At 42.0% G+C, this 21,079-nt stretch overlaps 1 protein-coding gene across 1 annotated transcript; it reads right to left on the bottom strand.

Moving 5' to 3' along the window:
* Positions 1–16,345: 16,345 nt before the first annotated feature.
* On the bottom strand, positions 16,346–17,845 carry LOC119805224 (germ cell-less protein-like 2). Its single transcript, XM_038317138.1, has one exon. It carries the CDS (start codon positions 17,843–17,845, stop codon positions 16,346–16,348), a length of 1,500 nt encoding a protein of 499 aa, XP_038173066.1.
* Between the last annotated feature and the right edge of the window lie 3,234 nt (positions 17,846–21,079).

Genomic DNA, 21,079 nt, shown 5'->3' with positions numbered 1-21,079 from the left:
CATGCCTAAGGACGATGGCCCAGTGATGAAGGTCAAGTAGTGCTAAGTTGAACTCCTTGCCTTCTTTTTCTGTGTACAATATTCCCTCTTTTTTTTTTTCTCGCTTCAGTGTTGTCCCCTCAGAGAACCAGGAAGAATTTGGTTGCTTTGAGGGAATGGAAGAGATCAAATAGAGCAGCTTGGCTGGGATAGGCCTACAGGCCCTGGCAAAATTGCGGGCACCAGCACTGCCTTAGCACACCTGGTCCTTAGACAGATAGTTGCTTTTCTAAACTGGTAAAAAGGGCCTCCCAAGGCTACCGACGTTGTAAATCAGGCTGAACTCTTTTTAGCAACTCTGTTTCAAAGGCTCTTGAAGTCCTGCCAACATAGAGGGTCAGAGATCTGTCTGCTCTCTGGCATAAGGTAACTTTGTCCTTCCCAGTTTCTCTGTGTACTCCCAAAGCAACAGGCACTTATGAATGTTGAGCACAATTCCCCATTGTTTTGCTTCTTTCCTGGGTTCCTTATCCTGCAACAGCTTGTACCTAGGAGCTGAGCTGAGATCAAAGCATGATCCAGGTGGCGTTGTTCTGGGCTACAATCGGTGGTAAAATGTATGGACTCCTCTCTCCTTGAATAAAGTCCATTCAGTTCTTTCCTCCTTGATGTTTCCTTGCTATGTTATTTCAGGCCTATATGCCTAGGCCACATGTAGTGTCTCTTGTTCTAGCAATGCTCACATAACTTAGGTAGTTTTGTTTTTGTAAAAGAGAAGGTAGTCAATGACTGAAACCAGAATGCTTTCAAAAACCACCAACAACAAGAACAACAAAAACAAATCAATGCCTTAAATCAAGTGCCTTAAAGGCAAACCAAAATTATATCTACAATAGGATCCTAATTAACCTGTTCAAAGGAGGCAGGAGCAAGGTCTAAAAACACTAATCCAAATTTGCTTGAGGATATAATGCTAGAGGGTTCGGACAAGGGGTACATGTTTCTGGCATCTTACTCCCATCAAAGTGACTCTTCCAGTAAAAAGTGGATCCTTCTAGGGTTCTCCACATTGGCCATGGAAACTGTTAATCTAGAAACACAACTCTTACCTCAAATATTTGTTCTGGAGTGAACTATCAGGGACCATGACCTGGGAACACAGATTTAGGTAACTGTAAATTTTATGCCTCAATATGGTTACAGTTTGATGAAGCTTTTATAGTAACAGGACAAAGAAAATCATAAGTCAGGGTATGATTCTTCTGCATTAGTGGAAACATTAAAGAGACAGGATAAAGAAAAGCAGCAGAAAATCTGCTATAGGCCTCCGATGCTGTTGGATGGCATTCTTAGTCTTTTGGCTAGTAAACTCTAGAAGTCTATTTGTACATTCCAATGCATTTACCTAATAGTCACAAAGATGTTAGGTCAGGTACAGATGAGGGTAATTACCGGCTACAAAGAAGACCACAGCTGGCCTAAAATGATTTGGTAGTGGACTTGTAACATTGCAAACTCTCCACAATAACTGCAGTTCTAATTAGCCAACAGGCTTGTGGAAGCTTCAGCAAAAGGTAGGTTCTTTCAGGCAATTTAGTTTTTGAGGTAACTCAATATATAGCTCTGACTCTTGTTGACCTTGCTCTATAGCCCAGGCTGACCTAGAACTCACAGAGATCCACCCACCTCTGCTTTCTGAGTGCTGGGATTAAAGACCTGCACCCTCTTTCCCTTGCCCCGAACTTTGTTCATTACTGACAGCTTTTCTTCTACCACATGGATTCCAGAGACTGAACCCTGATCATCAATCTTGGCAATTAACTTTTTTCTGCGTGATAATTTTGACTTATGTGTTAAGTGTTTTTTTTTTTAATGTTCTTCAAGTAAATCGACATCATAGTGCAAAGCTTGGAGGCAGAGTTTAGCAAGCTCGTGTCTTCTACACTATCATTGCTAATGTAATCATGTGTTTCAAGCTGGACCATGACTAACTGTCCATAAGCTTCTAACCATGCCTACTTTATTGATTTGAGCCTTCACTGAATAGGTCCTCAAGAATGGGCTGGTGGGAAGACATCCACGGCCTGCCCCAAGAGCAGTATGTGGTGGAGAAGTGGAAGAAAAGGAGAAGTGGAATGGTTCACGTGCTGTAGAAAGAGGCAGAATGGAAGAAATGAAGTTGTTGAGGAATAGGCTGAGGTAGGAGGCCTGCTTGCCACCCAGGACCATGGTGATGTCCAAGCCCGGGCTGCTGCCAAAGGCCATATCTGGGTCCATCATCCAACCACAGCCAGGGTCTATGTAGCCATCTATGGCCCATGTTGCCACAAAAGGCCACAAGGATGCCCAGTGTCTGGGCTGCCACCAGTGGCCATATAGGTGTCCAAGAACTGTGCCACTGCTGGAGCCATGCTAAAATGAGTGGCCTGCTCTGACACCCAGGGCCATGGTATTATCTAGGCCTGAGCTGCTGTGAGGGCCAAGTCTGGGTCTGTGGCCTATAGCAGCCAGGGTCTGATCAGCCACCTTGTTGTCGCCCAGTGGCATGTTGCATCTAGGACTGTACAGATCTAAGTGGCATGTACTGCTAACGAGTGCCTTGGTGACATTCGAGCCAGGGCTGCAGCTGGGGACCATGTCCGGTCCTTGGCCCTAGTGTAGTCAGGGTCTGTGTTAATGTCCATGACGCCTGTTGCCATGATGGCCACATGGATTCCTGGGGTCTGAACCACCACCTGGAGCTATGTTGGTGTCCGAGGGCCGTGCTACCACTGTGGCCATGCTGAACTGTGTGGCATGTGCTTCTTCCTGTGGCCATGGTGATATCCAGACCCGGGCTGCTGCCACAGACCATGTCTGGGTCCATGGTCCTACTGCAGCCAGGGTCTGTAATGAAGTCCATGTCTGATGTTGCCACCGAGGGCCATGTGTATACCAAAGGTCAGGTCAGTCATCCAAGTTCATCTTGGAGTCTGAGGGCCATGCTGCAGCTGGGGACATGCAGATCTCAGTGGCCTGCACTGTGACCTGATCTCATGGTGACATCAGGGCTAGAACTGCAGCTGAATGCCATATCTGGATCTGTGGCCCTACTGCAGCCAGGTTCTGTATTGAGGTCTGGGGTTTCTATTACTATCGAAGGACACATGGATGCCTGAGATATGGGGCCATGTTAGTGTCCAAGGGCCACACTGTCACTGGGGCTGTGCCAATCTGAGTGGCCTGCACTGCCACTTGGAGCCATGGTAGCACTCAGATTTGGCTGCTGCCGAGGACCATGTCTGGGTCCGTGGTTCCACCATAGCTGTGGTCTGTGTTACTACCAAAAGTTACATGGAACTTTACATGGGTCAGGGTCACATCCTGTGACCTTGTTGGTGTCCAGGGCTGTGCCACCACTAGAGCCATCCTGAGTGGCCCGTGCTTCCAACCAGAGCTAGGATGTCATCCAGGCTCAAGCTGCTGCCAAGGTCCATGTCTGGGACTATGGTCCTGTTGCAGCTGGGGTCTGTGTTGATGTCTGTCACCTCTGTCACCTCAGGGGGGCATGGAAACCATGCATGATGAAATCAGAGGGCCATGCTGAGCCGGACCTGGCCTTCACTGGCCCTAGGAAAGCTGACCCACCCTCGCTGGATGGTGCAGTAAGAGAGCTGGTCCTGCCCCTTATGGGAGAGCTGGGCTCCTGCACTTGGGAGATATGGCCTCATACCTCACCATGAGCTGAGGAGAGTTGGTCTTATGACATGAGCATAGGGGAGCTGGTTCCTTCCCTCACCTGGGGGCAGGGAACAACCATGGTTGCCTAGACTGATGAATTCAACTACCAGCTAGGTCCACAGCTGGGCCTGGGGTTGGCCCACTCTAACATCTACGCCATCTAGGACCTGCTGGAATTCATGAGGGGACTGGTACTGTGGAACGATGCCTGCAGGATCTCCACAACTCTGGTGGCTATGGGATATCAGAGAGGAGTTTCAGTGGGGGTTCAGTGATGACCAACAACCAGAGACCTTGAGCCATAACAATGATTCATTGCAATGAACAGTTGCAAGTAAAGCTGATTGCACAGGGTGTATACTGTGTGACACACCATAGCTCCCAATGCCACCAGGAGGACTCAAGAGGTATTGGGGTAGTGGGTAAGATGGAGGAGTGAACAGGTTTTTGCTTTGTTTTGATTGGATTTTTAAAAACAATTTAGTTTGGGGGGCTGCCGCAGGAGAGAGGCAAGGATATGGGGAGACAGGGAGGTGAGAAGAATTGGGGTGCATGCTGTGAGATTTTCAAAGATTAAATAAAGAAATGGTGCTGGTTGTGCTTTATAGTCCTGAAAAGTGTTGTAATGGCTGTCTCTTGACATTCCGCACAAACACAACTTTAACAGAAGAACTTGAGCAGTAGCGTCTGCACACAGGAAGAACAAACCTGGGAATATACTCCAGGTGGGGTAAGCCTAAGGACCTCCTCTTCCATATCTCATAGATGTTTGAATTTGACAGTAAAGGGGTCTTTTTTGACATCAAATGCTTGATGTCTATTCCTTTCCACCAAAATTAGATCAGCTCAGATTATCTGGAAGAGATCTCTTCCTGGCGACCAGAGATGGTTGCCATCAAACCACCTGATGACTAAGCAGGGTGTCTTCAGGGAAAATGATCAGTTTCTACGTATAAAACTTCCAGCGAAATATTTTTTGACATTTGTGCTATTTTTAAATAAATAATGTTCAGATAAATTATCTACCACTTCATCACACCCGCTAAATAAGACACTATATCTACTTTCCTTTATTGCATAAGTATCATATATGTGTGTGTTTCACTCTTGCAAAACAGAAAATTAGTCTGTGCATTATTCTCTAAAATTTCAAATTTGAAATTGAAATTATAGTGAGCATGGTGATGATTGTCTGTAATCTAAGCATTTAGGAGGCAGAAGCAGGAAATCACAAATTTGAAGCCAGCCTGACCTTCAACCAGCAACCAAAAAGGAAACATTTGTGCCAGTCTATCTGGTAGCAACTAAAAGTGAGAGGTTATACAGAAATGTGGTTTGTTTGTTTGGTTGTTTGTTTGTTTTTTAATTCAAGGTTACCTAACACTAACTAAATGTCTAGTGATCTTGGCTCCTACTTCTATTCTGCTTATGGTTTTTATTTATGGTATAGACCCTTTCATTTGGATATTTGACTATCAGAACAGTGGACCCCCAAATTAAAATTTCTTCAAGAATTGTGTGCTGGGGAATAGGGAAGACTGAGGCACTGGTAACTTGCATCCTGGAAGAGATTTCACACAATTCTGTAAATTTATCAGACAACCTATCACTACAAACAGATTGGAGACAATGATGGATTAATGATGGGCAGGACCACACCTTGACCAGGACAGCTAAATTATGTGCAGTTTTTGCTCTCTACTTAAACCTCAATCTCATATCAGTCCATCAGTGACAGGCTTGAGGGCTCCTCTTCTCAATGTGGTCACATCGTATGGGTCTCCTTCCTCTCTTTTTATGATGACATGTTATTTCACTGGTATATTGGGAATGGATGGTCCCTCAAAACTCTACCTACACTACTCTTTGAAAGAAACTAGAAGACAGAAATTGTCCTAAGAGACTATTTTAAGATCAGTCTGGAGAAAAACTAAGGAAATTTTTCTGTTTCAAAGTCTCCACACTTCTAATTTTATAAGATTCCCAGAGATTTTGATGGAAAACACCAGTTTAATTTTGTGCCATGAGGAGTGACAATCTTTTCTAATTTTTGACCTTCAAACATTTCCAGGGTACAAAATTTCTTCCTTTTTCTTGACTATTATGAACAAGTCAGACATGCTGTTAAAACACACTCCTTTGCAAGTCTACTCCTGTCAGGTATGGAGTAGAGACACCCATAGATGCTTCCCTTTAGAAATTAGAATGCCACCTGAAGATGATCAATCATTAGCAGAGTCGAGGGAGTAAGGCAGAAGTAGCACATCCCTTTATTTCCCTACTCTGTCTACATTGTACAGAACAAGTAGCAAAACCATTTCTTACTTCAGGCAAAGCACCATTTACATTGCTTTCTTATTTCTTACACTATTTCTAAACATTAGCCAAATGGCATTAATGCATAGTTTACTCTTTTTTAGCATATGCTCTGCTGTCAAGTCTCCATTCCATATGTGCTGTGGATGGTCAGCTCTTATATTTTATCTCTTCTGGCTGCATCCTCTTGAGAGGGGGCAATGAAGTTTTTTGTTTTGTTTTGTTTTTCAGAATGAAAGGTTTGACATGATGGAACCCTGTGCATGATTGCTAATTTGGAGTTTTCCTTATGCAAAGCTTTAAACATACTATAATATTCTTTTTTTTCATGATTGATTTTTTTTATATTTAAAAATTTCCATCTCCTCCCCTCCTCCTCCCCTTTCCTTCCCCTCCTCCTCCCCCTTCCCTCCCCTCCTTCTCCCCCTTCCCTCCCCTCCCCTCCACCCATACCTCCCCTCCCTCCCTCTCAAGGCCAAGGAGACATCAGGGTTCCCTACTCTATGGTAAGACCAAGGTCCTCCCAACTCCCCCCAGGTCCAGGAAGGTGATCAACCAAGCTGAGAAGGCTCCCACAGAGCCCAGCGCCATTGTCCTTTGCTTCTCAGTCAGCCCCCACTTTTGGCCACATTCCGAGAGACGGGTTTGGTCGCATGCTCCATCAATCCCATTCCAACTGGAGTTGGTGATCTCCCATTAGTTCTGTCCCACCGTCTCTATGAGTGAACGGACCCCTCACGTTCCTGACTTTCTTTCTCATGTTCTCTCTCCTTCTGCTCCTCATCAGGACCTTGGGAGCTCCGTCCAGTGCTCCAATGTGGGGCTCAGTCATTTTCTTCATCTATCGCCAGGTGGAGGTTCCCTCACGGTCCTGACTTTCTTTCTCATGTTCTCTCTCCTTCTGCTCCTCATCAGGACCTTGGGAGCTCAGTCCGGTGCTCCAATGTGGGGCTCTGTCATTTTCTTCATCTATCGCCAGGTAGAGGTTTCCCCCATGCTGGCATTTTATCTGCCACCACCTTCAGGTTGCTCCAGAATTCCAAGAGGCCAAAGTATGGCCCCACCTTTGCCCCTGTCAAGCTGTGGTGCTGTTGTCATGGAGTCTGAGCAGCTAAGCTTGTAGTTATGATGGTCTTGGAGCTGTTGCAATGTCAGATACCCGGGAACCTGTAAATTTGTCAGCTGCCTCTAACACTGGCCTCTGATGGGACTGCTAAAAGTAAAAAGCATGGCCTGTGTCTGTAGAATAAACGCTGTGGGCTGTGTCCCGCCACGCGGCTAGCTTTACCCAAAATAATTACATGGAAACTGTATTCATTTAAATACTGCCTGGCCCGTTATCTGTAGCTTCTTCTTTTTTTTTTTTCCTCATGGTTTATTTTTTTTTTATATTTAAAAATTTCCATCTCCTTCCCTCCTCCTCCCCCCTCCCTCCCCTCCTCCTCCCCCTTCCCTCCCCTCCCCTCCACCCATACCTCCCCTCCCTCCCTCTCAAGGCCAAGGAGCCATCAGGGTTCCCCACTCTATGCTAAGACCAAGGTCCTCCCAACCTCCCCAGGTCCAGGAAGGTGATCGACCAAGCTGAGAAGGCTCCCACAGAGCCCGTCCATGCAGAAGAATCAGAGCCCAGCGCCATTGTCCTTTGCTTCTCAGTCAGCCCCCGCTGTTGGCCACATTCAGAGAGACGGGTTTGGTCGCATGATCCATCAGTCCCATTCCAACTGGAGTTGGTGATCTCCCATTAGTTCTGTCCCACCGTCTCCATGAGTGAACGCACCCCTCTCGTTCCTGACTTTCTCCCTCATGTTCTCGCTCCTTCTGCTCCTCATCAGGACCTTGGGAGCTCAGTCCAGTGCTCCAATGTGGGGCTCAGTCACCTTCCCCATCTGTCGCCAGCTGGAGGTTCCCTCACGGTCCTGACTTTCTTTCTCATGTTCTCTCTCCTTCTGCTCCTCATCAGGACCTTGGGAGCTCAGTCCGGTGCTCCAATGTGGGGCTCTGTCATTTTCTTCATCTATCGTCAGGTGGAGGTTCAGTTCAGCTGGAATGTCAGGGCACAGGATCAGGGATTCCAGGCAGCCCAGGGTCGCAGCCCAGACAAAAGGCTACTATAATATTCTTAAATCTTATATAGGTTCTTATCATCTTCTGAAGTATTGAGCCTAATACTAAAACTCCTTTCAAGGTGGATCTAATACTTGTGATATCTGAAAGAGTGTATTTAGCACTTTATGTAGGGGTAAGGTGATTGGAGAAAAATATTTAATCCTTACTTAATCTTCACAATTGTGTCTGTAACGGCTTGAAAATGGGTGATAGAAGAAATAGTGGCATATTTGTGCATTCATAATGGTCATACACAGGTGCTTGAAACTAGTTAACAAGATCTGAGGAGCCAGGCACGGTGAACCATGTGTAGAATTAAAGCATGGGCTGCGAAAGATAGGAATAGTACCAAGCAGGATCATGATGTATACACTAGTTAAGTGTCCTGTCCTTGAGAAGTCAAATAAAAAAAACCCAAATCAGGGCTCAGTAATTAAGAGCGCTTACTGCTTTTTCAGAGACCCTGAACTGAGTTCAGTTCCTAGCATGACATTGTATGCCACCTTTAATTCCAGTTCCAGGGGATCTGATTCCCTTTCTAACCTCCATTTTGTGCAAACACATAAATTAATCATAAAATAAATCTAAACAACTTAGAAGTTTATGGGCTGACACAATGGTTGTGTTTAGAGTGTATATTGTTCCCAATTTCATCCATAGTTCTGCAACAAAACACTCGTACCGCCTTCCTTTCCTTCTGGCCACATTTCTTGTGGATCCCACAGACCTAGCCTCCAGCCCTCAACTAGGAGCTTTATCCCAGCCCCCGACTCCAGCAGGCACCTTCGGCTAACCCACAGAACACACCTGCCAGAAAACCAGGTAGGCTGCCTGCAGATCTCCTCTCCTCCCTCTGTGCTCTCATATCCAATCCTCTGGTCTCATTTTTATCTCTGTACACCTAGGAACTTTACCTGCCCCCTGTTTCCATCTTCTGTGGATCCCACAGATTTTCCCCTTCTAAACTCCCTCCCCTCACTTGGTGCTTTGTCCCAGTCCCAACCACAAAAAATACACCCTGATAACCAAAGGGTTCCTCCTGCCAGAGAAACAGGTAGGTAGGCAGTGGTTTCAATACCTCTTCTACTGCTACTTCAATACAAGTCTGTACAGTCTCATCCCCAGCTCTATAGCAGAACACCTGCTGTGCTCTCTCTTTCCTCTCTGACCCAATGCCCAATGGATCACAAAGACCTTCTCCTCTAACTTTCTTTCCTCCAGCTCATCCCAGTAACCCAGCCTCCTACAGCATCTGGCATATCCTGGGAACACAGTAGCTGAACAGGCCAGGAAAAGAACTCCACAGACAATTTCCTACCAGGCAGCACACAGCCAACTCTCCTAAAGTCCAGCAAGGAAGCAGAAACCAAGAAACAAAACACTCATCCAACAGAGAAAAAATAACCAGATATCAGCACCTAGAACTATATAATTACCCCAGTTCCAGATGCTTAGACACCAGTGTAAAAATACAACCAATAATAGCCAGTACATTATGTCTCCATTTGGAACCCAGCAATCTGACCCCAGTGGGCCTTGAATATTCCAACATAACTGAAGCTCAAGAAAAATACCTTAAAGCAGTCCATATAAAGATGATAGAGGTCCTTAAAGAGGAAACGTTTAAATCTCTTAAAGCAAATGAAACACACACACAGACGGGGTAAAGAAATGAATAAAATGGTTAGAGACCTGAACATGGAAGTAGAATTGATGAAGAAAATACTAACTGAGGGAATTCTAGAAACGAAAAATTTGGAAATTCGAACAGGAACTTCAGAGGCAAGCGTCACCAACAGAATATGAGAAAAAGAAGAAAAAAATTCACAGGTGTTGAAGATAAGATACTAAAAAATGGATACATCAGTCAAACAAAATGTTAAATCTAAAAATTCATGACAAAAACCATCCAGGAAATCTAGGACACTATGAAAAGTTGAAATCTAAGAATAACAGGAGTAGAGGAAGGGGAAGAATCCCAGGCTGAATGCTCAAAGGATTTTCAACAAAAATCATAGGAAATTTTTATGACCTAAAGAAGGAGATGCCTACTGTGATGGCTAAAGAAATTACATTTTATGCTAGGCATCCACCTTGGTACCCATAAGTGGTTTGTCTCTGATTACAGTCCCTGGAAGATAAGTTCCCAGCAAAACCTACTCACTGACCCCCATCCAGAAATCTACAACTGTGACTATCTACTTGTTATGACTACCTGCTGTTTTAGCTTCTGTAACTTGCTTTCACAGATACTCAAAGAATATTTTGAGTCACTTAACATGGGAGGGAGAACAAATCAATTTTTGCTTGCTCTCATAAATATTGAAGGTCTTCTTATGATTTTCCCCTTTAAAAGTCCTTCTGTCATAACCTTTTCACAGAAATCTCAAATTTGGCTCAGAGACTTTTTTGTACTGTTAGTAGCTAATCAATAGATCTTTTAATCATTATTGGATTGAGTCTATGGTCCTTTTCCAGGGTCAAAAACTCCATAGTACTAGCGAGGTACAAGAAAGCATAGAGTACACCAAATACAGTGGACCAAAAAAGAAAATTTCATGGCATATAATAATTAAAACAATAAGCATACAGAACAAAGAAAGAATATTAAGATCTGAAAGGGAAAGTTATCAAGCAACATAAAGTACAGACCTATTAGAATTACATATAACTTCTCAATGGGGACTCTAAAAGCTTGAAGGGTCTGCACAGATGTACTGCAAATTCTAGAAGACCACAAATGCCAGTCCAGACTATTATACCCAGCAAAACTTGCAGTAACCATAGATGGAGAAAATAAGATGATCCTTGCTAAAACCAAATTTAAGCAATATTTACCTACAAACCAAACCCTGCAGAGGGTGCTAGAAAGAAAACTCCAATCTAAGGGAATGTAAACACAGGGAATGAATAATAACAGGTCTCCAAAATCAAAGCAAGGGGAACACACACACACACACACACACACACACACCATCACCACCATCATTGACAAAGTAATCCATAATCATTGTTAACTGATAATTTTGAACAACAATAGTCTCAATTTTCTAATTAAAAAACACACAAGCTAATAAAAATGGATGGGAAAACAGGATCCATCCTTCTGCTGCAATCAAGAAACACACCTCAATATAAAGGATACACATTACCTCAGGGTAAAGGATTATGAAAATATATTCCACGCAAATAGATCTAAGAAACAACATGCTGTAGTCATTTTAATGTCTAATAAAATAGACTTTAAACCAATATTAATGAGAAGAGATAGGGTTGTACATTATTTATTTATCAAAGTAAAATGCACTGTGATGATAATTCAATTCTGAATTTCTATGCCCCTAACACGAGGTCACTCAAATTTGTAAAAGAATTTTTTGGGGGGGGTTGGCTATATCTTAGACTTTTCTTTCTTCTTTTTTTCTACCATATCTTTAAGTTTGGGTGTTTTTTTTTCAATAATCCACAGACAGATCAGTGGAGAAAAAATATATCACTCAATAAAAACAATTTTTAAAAAAGCAATGATAAATGCTGGAAATGATCCAGAGAAAGGGAATCCAATATATACACTTGCTGGAAGTATAAATTATTCCACTCACCATCAAAATCTGTATAGACTTCTCAACTTCCAAATGTGGAGCTTTCATGTCATCCAGACATAGTACTCCTGACTGCATACACCAAGGACCTATGTTAGCCTACCAAAGAGATACTGGCACATCCACTTTAAGCCTTTCCTTCTACTCCATCTCCATTCTTTTGTAACTCCACTGACCTAAGAAGAACTCTCTACCAGGGACCCTAGTCTAGGAATCACGTAGGTGACTTTATCCTCCATCCTCTCTTCCATTCTGATCTCTCCAGACTTGCTCTCAGCTCTGCTGGAGCCTGCCTGAAGAAGCTCCTCTGGCCAGCCACCTCAACCCCTGAGGGACTTGGCCTCTTGGTGCAGACCCAGGGTCCCACTAGTTCTTCCCCGACTGTCCCCATCGCCCCTCTAACTCATCTCCATTTCTTTGTGGTCTCCCATTTACTGGAAGAATCGTTCTCTATAAAGGACTCTAGAGCCACCATACTAGGCAGGAATGCAGAACTGACCCCACAGGCACCACTCTTGGCTGGGATTCAGAGACTACACAGCCACCACATGTGTCTAGGAGGAACCAGAGCAGACAAAAGCAAGCAACTAACAGAAAACGCACCTAACAAAGACAAGATTAGACATCCACACCAAGAAATACTTCAATCATCATGACTCCAGATACCTGGATCCATACAAACAAGAAAGACAAAAAAAACCTCTTCTCAAAGCCAATAGCCCCGAGCAACGCAATTTAGCTGAAGGAAAAGACAGGGATTTCAAATTATAAATTATGAATATGTTAAAGGACATTGAAGAGGATATGAATGAATGCCTTAATGAAGACCACGAGAGCACAAACTAACAGTTGAATGAGGTAATAAAACCTACTCAAGTAGTGTACATAAGCGACCCAAAAACTCCACCAAAGAACTCCTACAGCTGATGAACACCTTTAGTAACGTGGCCAGATACAAGATCAATTCCAGAAAATCAGTTGCCCTCCTATACACAAAGGATAAGGAAGCAGAGAGGGAAATCAGAGAAGTATCACCTTTCACAATAGCCACAAATAGCATAAAATATCTTGGGGTAACTCTAACCAAGGAAGTGAAAGATATATTTGACAAGAACTTTAAGTCTTTGAAGAAAGAAATTGAAGAGGATACCAGAAAATGGAAGGATCTCCCTTGCTCTTGGATTGTGAGGATCAACATAGTAAAAATGGCAATTCTACCAAAGGCAATCTATAGATTCAATGCAATCCCCATCAAGGTCCCATCAAAATTCTTCACAGACCTTGAGAGAACAATAATCAACTTTATATGGAAAAACAAGAAACCCAGGATAGCCAAAACAATCTTATACAATAAAGGAACTTCTGGAGGCATTACCATCCCTGACTTCAAACTCTATTACAGAGCTACAGTATTGAAAACAGCTTAGTATTGGCATAAAAACAGAGAAGTTGACCAATGGAATCGAATAGAAGTCCCGTATTTTAACCCACAAACCTATGAACACCTGATTTTTGAAAAAGGAGCTAAAAGTACACAATGGAAGAAAGCATCTTCAACAAATGGTGCTGGCATAACTGGATGTCAACCTGTAGAAGAATGAAAATAGATCCATATTTATCACCATGCACAAAACTCAAGTCTAAATGGATTAAAGACCTCAATATCAGTCTGAACATGCTGAACCTGATAGAAGAGAAAGTGGGAAGTACTCTACAACATATGGGCACAGGACACTGCTTCCTACGTATAGCCCCAGCAACACAGACATTAAGAGCAACGTTGAATAAATGGGACCTCCTGAAACTGAGAAGCTTCTGTAAAGCAAAAGACTCTGTCAATAAGACAAAAAGGCAACCTACAGACTGGGAAAAGATCTTCACCAACCCCGCAACAGACAATGGTCTGATCTCCAAAATATATAAAGAACTCAAGAAACTAGACTTTAAAATGCTAATTAACCCAACTAAAAATGGGGCACTGAAATTAAGACATAAATTGGTATAGAAGTGGGGCTGTTGCTTTGAAGATCCTAACTGATCCTTTGTCCTCCCTCGGCTTACCTGTTTTGGGCTGAAATGTGTAGGAGTTTGGTACTCTGGACTAGAAAAACTTTAACATGCAGGAAGGAGATGGTAATGTGCAATTCCTGTAGAAGCTCAAAGACGAGAACTCTGAGAGACATGTGGACACTAGTGGCCAACACATGAGGTCTCAAAAGTAACTCTATCCTAATATTTTGCCCAAGAATCTGTCTTCATTCTCACCGTATTCTGAGAGTTCAAATGAAGCTCCATTTAAAAATGATGGCCTGGTTGTTTTGCAGAGAAAATTTCAAGACAGGCAAGCATACGCTGGAGAGATGGCTCAGTGTACTGGCTGCTCTTCCAGGGTATCTGAATTCAATTCCAACCCCCACATGTTTGCTGACAACCTCTGCAACTTCAATCCCAGGGGGTCCAATGTTTATTTCTGGCCTTTTAGGGCACCAAGCACACAAGTAATATACAGGCATACATGCAGCTAAAATACCTGCACGCATAAATAAGATAAATTTAAAAATAGGTGAGTATTCAGGCTAGTTCTGAGGAAACAATTGGAACTGTTACAGAGATCAGCACTACTGAAGGGAAAGCTGTGCTTCCCTGGGGCCTTAGGGAAGGTGTTCTGAGGGCAAAGCACAAGTCCTTAGAGCCTCCATCATGTGATGATCCTAGTCCATTTAAAGAGAGAACGTCTAAGTGAAAGACCTTATTTTCTTTAAAAGGGAACTGCCCAAGAGTGTTTTCCCTAGAAGAATATAACTTATTTTTTATTTTGTGTGTTCACGACTAAGAAATCTCCGAGTTTTAAATATTTGAAACTGTTTGGGGTCGTCACTCCACACCTTACAACTCCTCCCAAGGTTCAGGGAATACTGAAGAAAAGGGTGGTAGAAAGCTTATTAAGATCCAGAAGTCAGGAAAGACCATCACAAAACTATGTCTTTTCCACATGACAGGAAATGACACTCAATTTTCCACAACCATAATTGCATACACAATACACAAGTCTTGCACACAAACTCTCTCTTCACTATTCCAGCATAGTTGGTGGAAAAGCTCACTAAAGTTGGTTGATAAGATCCGGGCAGTTGAGAACTGCCAGGGGAGAGAAAGTCAGTTTTCTTCAGAGATAGGATCCCTGGTAAGTTATCCATATACAGTGGACAGCCCTACAGCCATGGGAATATGGACAGCAAGTTGATCTCAGACCTACAACCATATCCATATGGATTGTAAGTTGAACTCAGTTGATTATATAAGATCAAAAGAAGCTGGGAGGTGATGTAGGAAGATAGACCCAAAAGTTGGTGGGAGTCAGTGAGTATAGAAACAAAATATATTCATGTATAAGAGAAAACCAATAAAGACAATTCATACAAAGACTTTGTTGGAAATGTTTATGGGGACTTTTAAAGTTGGACTAAATGCATTTTATACCACGACACGGTGGTGAGCCTATGAGGACGAAGGGATTGAAGGTTGTGGCTGAAAAGTGGTGTGGTTGAGTGTCATGTGGCCAAGGGGCAGATTTGTGACAGCTAGGGCTGTCAGCTTGACAATGGAGAAAGCAAAGGACTTGCACAGCACTCATCTCTTTTTATTACTGTGGATGTCATGTGACGAGCTGCGGCAAAGTCCTGCAGTGATGGAGCATCCCCTTGAAGCTTGGGATAAAATAAACCCTCTCCCTTAAGTTGTTCTCAAAAGGGTGTTTTATCACAGCAATCGGGAAAGAAACTAAGTCAGGGAAAGTGAAATAACTCTTTCTTGATAGCCAGAGACTAGAATCATGAAGATCCATGTTCCATTTCCTGGCTTGTTTATCCCTTTCAAAACTTGCATTCTTTGCTACTTACAGTGACATAAATATATACATATATGTGTGTAAACATAGATACCTCCATGTAAACACACTGAATACTTAATTCACTTATTTACATAGCAGATGGCATGTTCGATTATAAGATAAATATCCATTTTGTGCATAGTTAAAGATAATCAGCAGTAAAATTTATCCAAATCATGTAAAATGATCTGAAAACCAATTTTAAAATATCAATATGTTATATGTTACACTATCTGGAAAATCCTGACACTATTTGGTTATTTGAAAGCACACATCAATAGTGACTAATCTCAATTATTTTTTTAACCAATGACATATCTTATACACACATAAATAAACTACGATTCACAATAGTTTCAGCAATTAAGAGATTTTTTTTTATTCTGTCACAAGCTTGGCTGTTGTCAAATCTACTCAACAAGTTCATTTAGCTGATTTCCTTTCAAATACGTCTCTTATTGCCATTCGAAGTTTGGCCATTGATGGTAACTAAAAATCAAAAGACCAGTTTCTTCTGATTTGCTTTGACAAATCCTTTGTTGGCTGTGTGATTTTTCTTCGGAAATGCATTAAAATGAAGTGAAGATGGAACTGAGTCACCTGTTGTGGTGCTAGACTCCTAAGAATTTTCATTTTGTTGTCGGTCATCTTAACTGCATTCATAGCACAGGGTTGAAGTTAATGAATCATTCAATGTTTCTAAGCTGTTTCTATGGTCTAATAATTGACAAGATCACATGTGTTCTGTATTTCCTGGTGATACAAACAAGAAATTGAAAAATATATATAAAGGGAAGTTTAAAGCTATGCGATCTAACTTCATTACAATTTTTCTCTCCTTATATTCAAAGGTAACCATTTTGTGACCAGTTGTTTTACTGAATGTTACTTTCCCGTTGGAATCAAAACACACCAAAGTTATTTTGAACACTACGTTTCGTACATGTTTTAAACGACAGCCATTACAACGCAGAGTACATTGCCTGAAAACGATGTAACGGTTGGTAAAGGTAATGTGTAGAGGGAAACAAAACCTAAAAGCTCTCCACTTCCAGGAGTAACGACCATCTCTGCTAATCATTGTACCAAATCTCATGCCGCAGTCTTCAAATTCTTCACTGATGATTCGTGGCCCTATTTCCCTGTTTTCTTGTTCTTGAAGCAAAGCCAGCCATTGCTGTTTATAAATGGGTGTCAACCATTCTAAAGGTATTAGACGATCTCGTTCAAGAGTAGCTGTGTCACTCAGATCACAGATGATATGTTGAAATCTCAGTTTTTTAAATACTGGTTGATATATTAGTCCTTCTTCACTTTCAAGAAAACTGATGTTATCAAGGCATTTCATGTGCTTGGAAAACCAGCTGTTGGCATTAGGTAAAATCTGCTTCACTGAGCCTTTCCAGGAAGGATTATAGCAAAGGAATATCCACTCCTTCAGGGTGGTGTAGATGTCCATTTCATTCCGCATAACTAGTAAATCAGGTGAAGAAACAAGGAGATACATGAGCTTTGTATCAATTTCCCTGTAAAGTTCAACACTTGGGTGAGTCATCAAGTGGCAGAGAAGCCAGTCAAAGCAGCGTGTCTTTACAGATTTCAGTCCATATGTTTCTGCTGCCATGTAGTATGAGCACACAGTTTCCCTAGTGATGTTGTTGTTCATGGTCTCTTTACATTGCCGGATGACATGCTCCACCTGAAGCAGGCATGCTGCTGCCAAAACGTGAGGAACTCGACGGGGTATTATTGGCAAGTCCTCGTCCCTGTACAATGACCCAAACACATAGTGCAAGGAGCCGACATCTATGTCCTCGTTCTTAATCTGCAGGTCAACAACATTACTGTGGGATTCTTTCCAAGTACCTTTTAGTATCTTAGCAAAGAAGGCTGACTGGCATAAAAATGCCTTGTGTAGAGGCCATTCTACCTCAAGTGCCCGGATTCTAATATCGCAGTCCTTACCGTCCAAAAATAAAGTTTGGTAAGCATACTTAGATGATAGTTTCGGTTTTTTCCTGTAGATGTTGCCAAAAAGTTGCTGTAGGTTGACTGCCTGGTTCCAAGATCCGTGGATGTTAGGGGTTGATGCCACACAGTCCCAAAGGCCCCCTTTGCGCTTGCGACTGCCAGAGATGTAACTGGGACCTGCTTTTTCTTCTGGCGGCGGCGCTGGCTCTCCCAAGCTGGAATCGCTGCATCTCAAACTGCTGAGGCTGTTTACAAGCCCCATTGATTAAATCATCCAGCAGCTCTCAAAGAGACTACCAGAAGCTTTTCTCCCATTATATTACTGTACGTTTTGTGTCAGCCACTACTGCCTAGGCTAGCTGAATTTCTCTAGCTCAGCCTCAGACGTCACAAAGACAGCCATTCAGTCATTAGTCATTGTCTACTACTGCCCTTCTGGAGCAGTGGCCCCGCCCCCTGGCAACAGGCCCCTTTAAAACTATTGAAGTGTGATGTAGCTTCTCCCCTTCTTCCCCTTAACTCCTGCTCCTTCCTCTCTCCTTCCCTCCTCCCCTCTTTTCCCTTCTACCTAATTTCCTTCTTTCTTTCCTTTCTTCTTTTCCTTTCCCCATTCTCCTTCTCCTTTCCTCTGCCCCCCCCCCCCTTTCCCTCCATGGTTTCTAAAGGGGTCACACTATGGTGCTGAAGATGACCTCACTCAAATAGTCAAAACCACCTGCCTCAGTCTTTTAAGTAGAATCATCTTTTCCATAAACATAATGACCAAGTCAAAGCTATCATGATGAGTGTTAAAGTTTGCACATATTCCAACTTCCACCCCTGGGGTGCGATAGATCACTCCCTGTCAGTAGTATTGAACGTAATATTTACCAACAACTCTTAGCAATTCAAATTCAAACCACTATTATTGCTTATTTTATTAGTCATTGTTTGATTATTTTAAAAGAAGAGTATTAGTTTCATGTATGTAATAGTATATATACATATGCCCAAAATTTCTGTGTATGCTTTGCCTTGTCTGTATTGATTTAAAAATATTTTGTATACTTAGGATTCCTTATAAATCCAGTTATTTTATTAATGTATATATTATGCATTTTTTATATTTATGTTTTACAGATTTGCCTTTGCCTATTAAGTGATTATGGGACTCTTTTAAACAAACTGCAATTCTTTCAAAACCAAGCAAATTTTTAATTATTTGTTTTTATGTTTCAGACAAATATCTGTCATGTTTCCTTGCTGAATTTTAGTAGTAACACTGAACTTATTTTCTATAACTAAATATTAACTTTTTACCACTTAGTGGATTCTCATATTTTAAAATGACAAGGCATTTTACAAAAGAGCGTATTTACTGTAAACCAGTTTATTTTTTCAATCAGAAAAGGGTTCATCTATGCTCATGTACACATAGAAAAAATGCAGACACAACACAATTTACTAGGGACTGTCTTTGAAAGTTGGCTGTATGGGCCATGTCAGGCCCACACCCATACAGGATAGACTCTGTCACATTTTTCATCCTTTTTACTTGCAGATTGTGTGAGTTGGGCTTTATTATATAGTGCAATGACCATCATGACTTCTCAAAGCACACCAATCTCATTGTGATAGGCATGTGCAATGACAATTAAATGCTCAAGTTATTTTTACACAATAGTTTTTGTCTATTTATTAACTATCACAAAATGAGCAATGAATGCAGTGTTTGTCAGATTTTATTTGTGGAATCAGTAACTCACATTTCACCCCATTTTCAAATATCAAACTATTCTGATTTATAATACCAAACTAAACCATTGTTTTGGTATTGTTTACAATTGACAACTCAAAATTGTTTGCATATATGGATTGAAATGAGGATACAAGATGGAATAGTTAAATGAAGTCAATTTAACATATAGATCACCTTAACATTTTTGTGCTAATATACTTGAAATATATACTGTCTGTTACTTGTAAGAAATACAGTGTATTTTATTGACATATCCTTGTACAAGTGCAAAGATAGTTTTATACCCTGCTTTCTAGAAGCTGATAAAAATAAAGGGTTGATAATTTTTTTATTAAAAATTTCTGCCTCTTCCCTTCCCCGCCTCCCATTTATCCCCCCTCCCCCCTCCACTCCTCCCTCCTCTCCTTCCCGAAGAGCAGTAAGGGTTCCCTGCCCTGTGGGAAGTCCAAGTTACTCCCCCCTCCATCCAGGTCTAGGAAGGTGAGCACTCAAACAGGCTAGGGCCTCCCAAAGCCAGTATGTGTAGTAGGATCAAAATCCAGTGCCATTGTCCTTGGCTTCTCAGCAGCCCTCATTGTCCGCCATGTTCAGGGAGTCTGGTTTCATCCCGTGCTTTTTCAGTCCCAGTCCAGCTGGCCTTGGTGAGCTCCGATTAAGGGAGCCATTTTAGGGTTGGCAAGAGACTTGACTCTAGAGGGGTTCCCAGGTATCTAGGGAGATGCCCCCAGCTAGTTCCTTGGGCAACTGAGGAGAGGGAGCTGGAAAAGGCCAGATCCTATAGCCATACTGATGAATATTTTGCATATCACCATAGAGCCTTCATCTGGCGATGGATGGAGATAGAGATAGAGCCACACATTGGTGCACCTTACTTAGCTCCCAAGGTCCAAATGAGGAGCAGAAGGAGGGAGAACCTGTGCAAGGAAGTCAGGACTGTGAGCGTTGCCCCACCCACCGAGATGGTGGGGCTGATCTAAAGGGTTGATAATTTAAAAAAGCATAAAAAAGTTAATTCTTTTAGTCTGCATGCATTTTCAAAACTGCTTTGAAGACATTTGCTTTAATTAGGACATGTCACCTTTCCCAGATTTGTTTATAAGCTCTCCACCTAAACTTGTTTATTCTCTATCTATATTATGGGTTTCAGAGGTAATAAGATATGTTGTTAACTATCTTGCTTGCTCTTTGTCATCTCTTCTTATAACTCTGATTTTGATCTTATCTATGTAGTTTTCATAGATCAGAATGGCCTTTTTATTTTTACTGTTAGTTTACAGGAATAATTCACAAGGATACTGAAGATCCCCCCACGCTAAATGTCATTAGGGACTGTGCTCCCAACAGTGTTATTATCAGGTTGGGCTATAGAGGCACCATAGGTCTTCTACCCCATCCAAGGGTCACCTCATTTTTCTCCATTTATTGATATTCTGTGTTGAGACTTTCTTCTCTAATATGTTCCCAGAAAATGCATAAGTTGTGAAAGTATTTGCACTCTTATAAGCCCGATGCCTGATGCAATCACAAATACAAAAAATCCACCCATGAGGAAAGTTTGAGCATAGATGGCTAGAAAAATGATGACATAAGGTTAAATAAAGGGTTAACTAAAGCTAAGGATACATTTTAAAAGTCATATGTAAACTTACTACTTTATAATCCCATTCAGAACATGTAAGCTACAAAAGAGAGATTTAGAAGGCAGACATCCTGTATGTCTACATAATGCTGCTTCTGAAAGCCAAGCAAAACACAACA

The sequence above is a fragment of the Arvicola amphibius genome, chromosome X (assembly GCF_903992535.2).
Source record: "Arvicola amphibius chromosome X, mArvAmp1.2, whole genome shotgun sequence".
NCBI classification, from domain to species: Eukaryota; Metazoa; Chordata; class Mammalia; order Rodentia; family Cricetidae; genus Arvicola; species Arvicola amphibius.
Note: the sequence above shows the minus strand (reverse complement) of the source record. Positions and strands in the feature narration are given on the sequence as shown.

What these genes read in the sequence shown, in the direction of transcription:
- LOC119805224 (XM_038317138.1), bottom strand. Translation starts at nt 17,845, where the DNA reads ATGGGGCTTGTAAACAGCCTCAGCAGTTTGAGATGCAGCGATTCCAGC.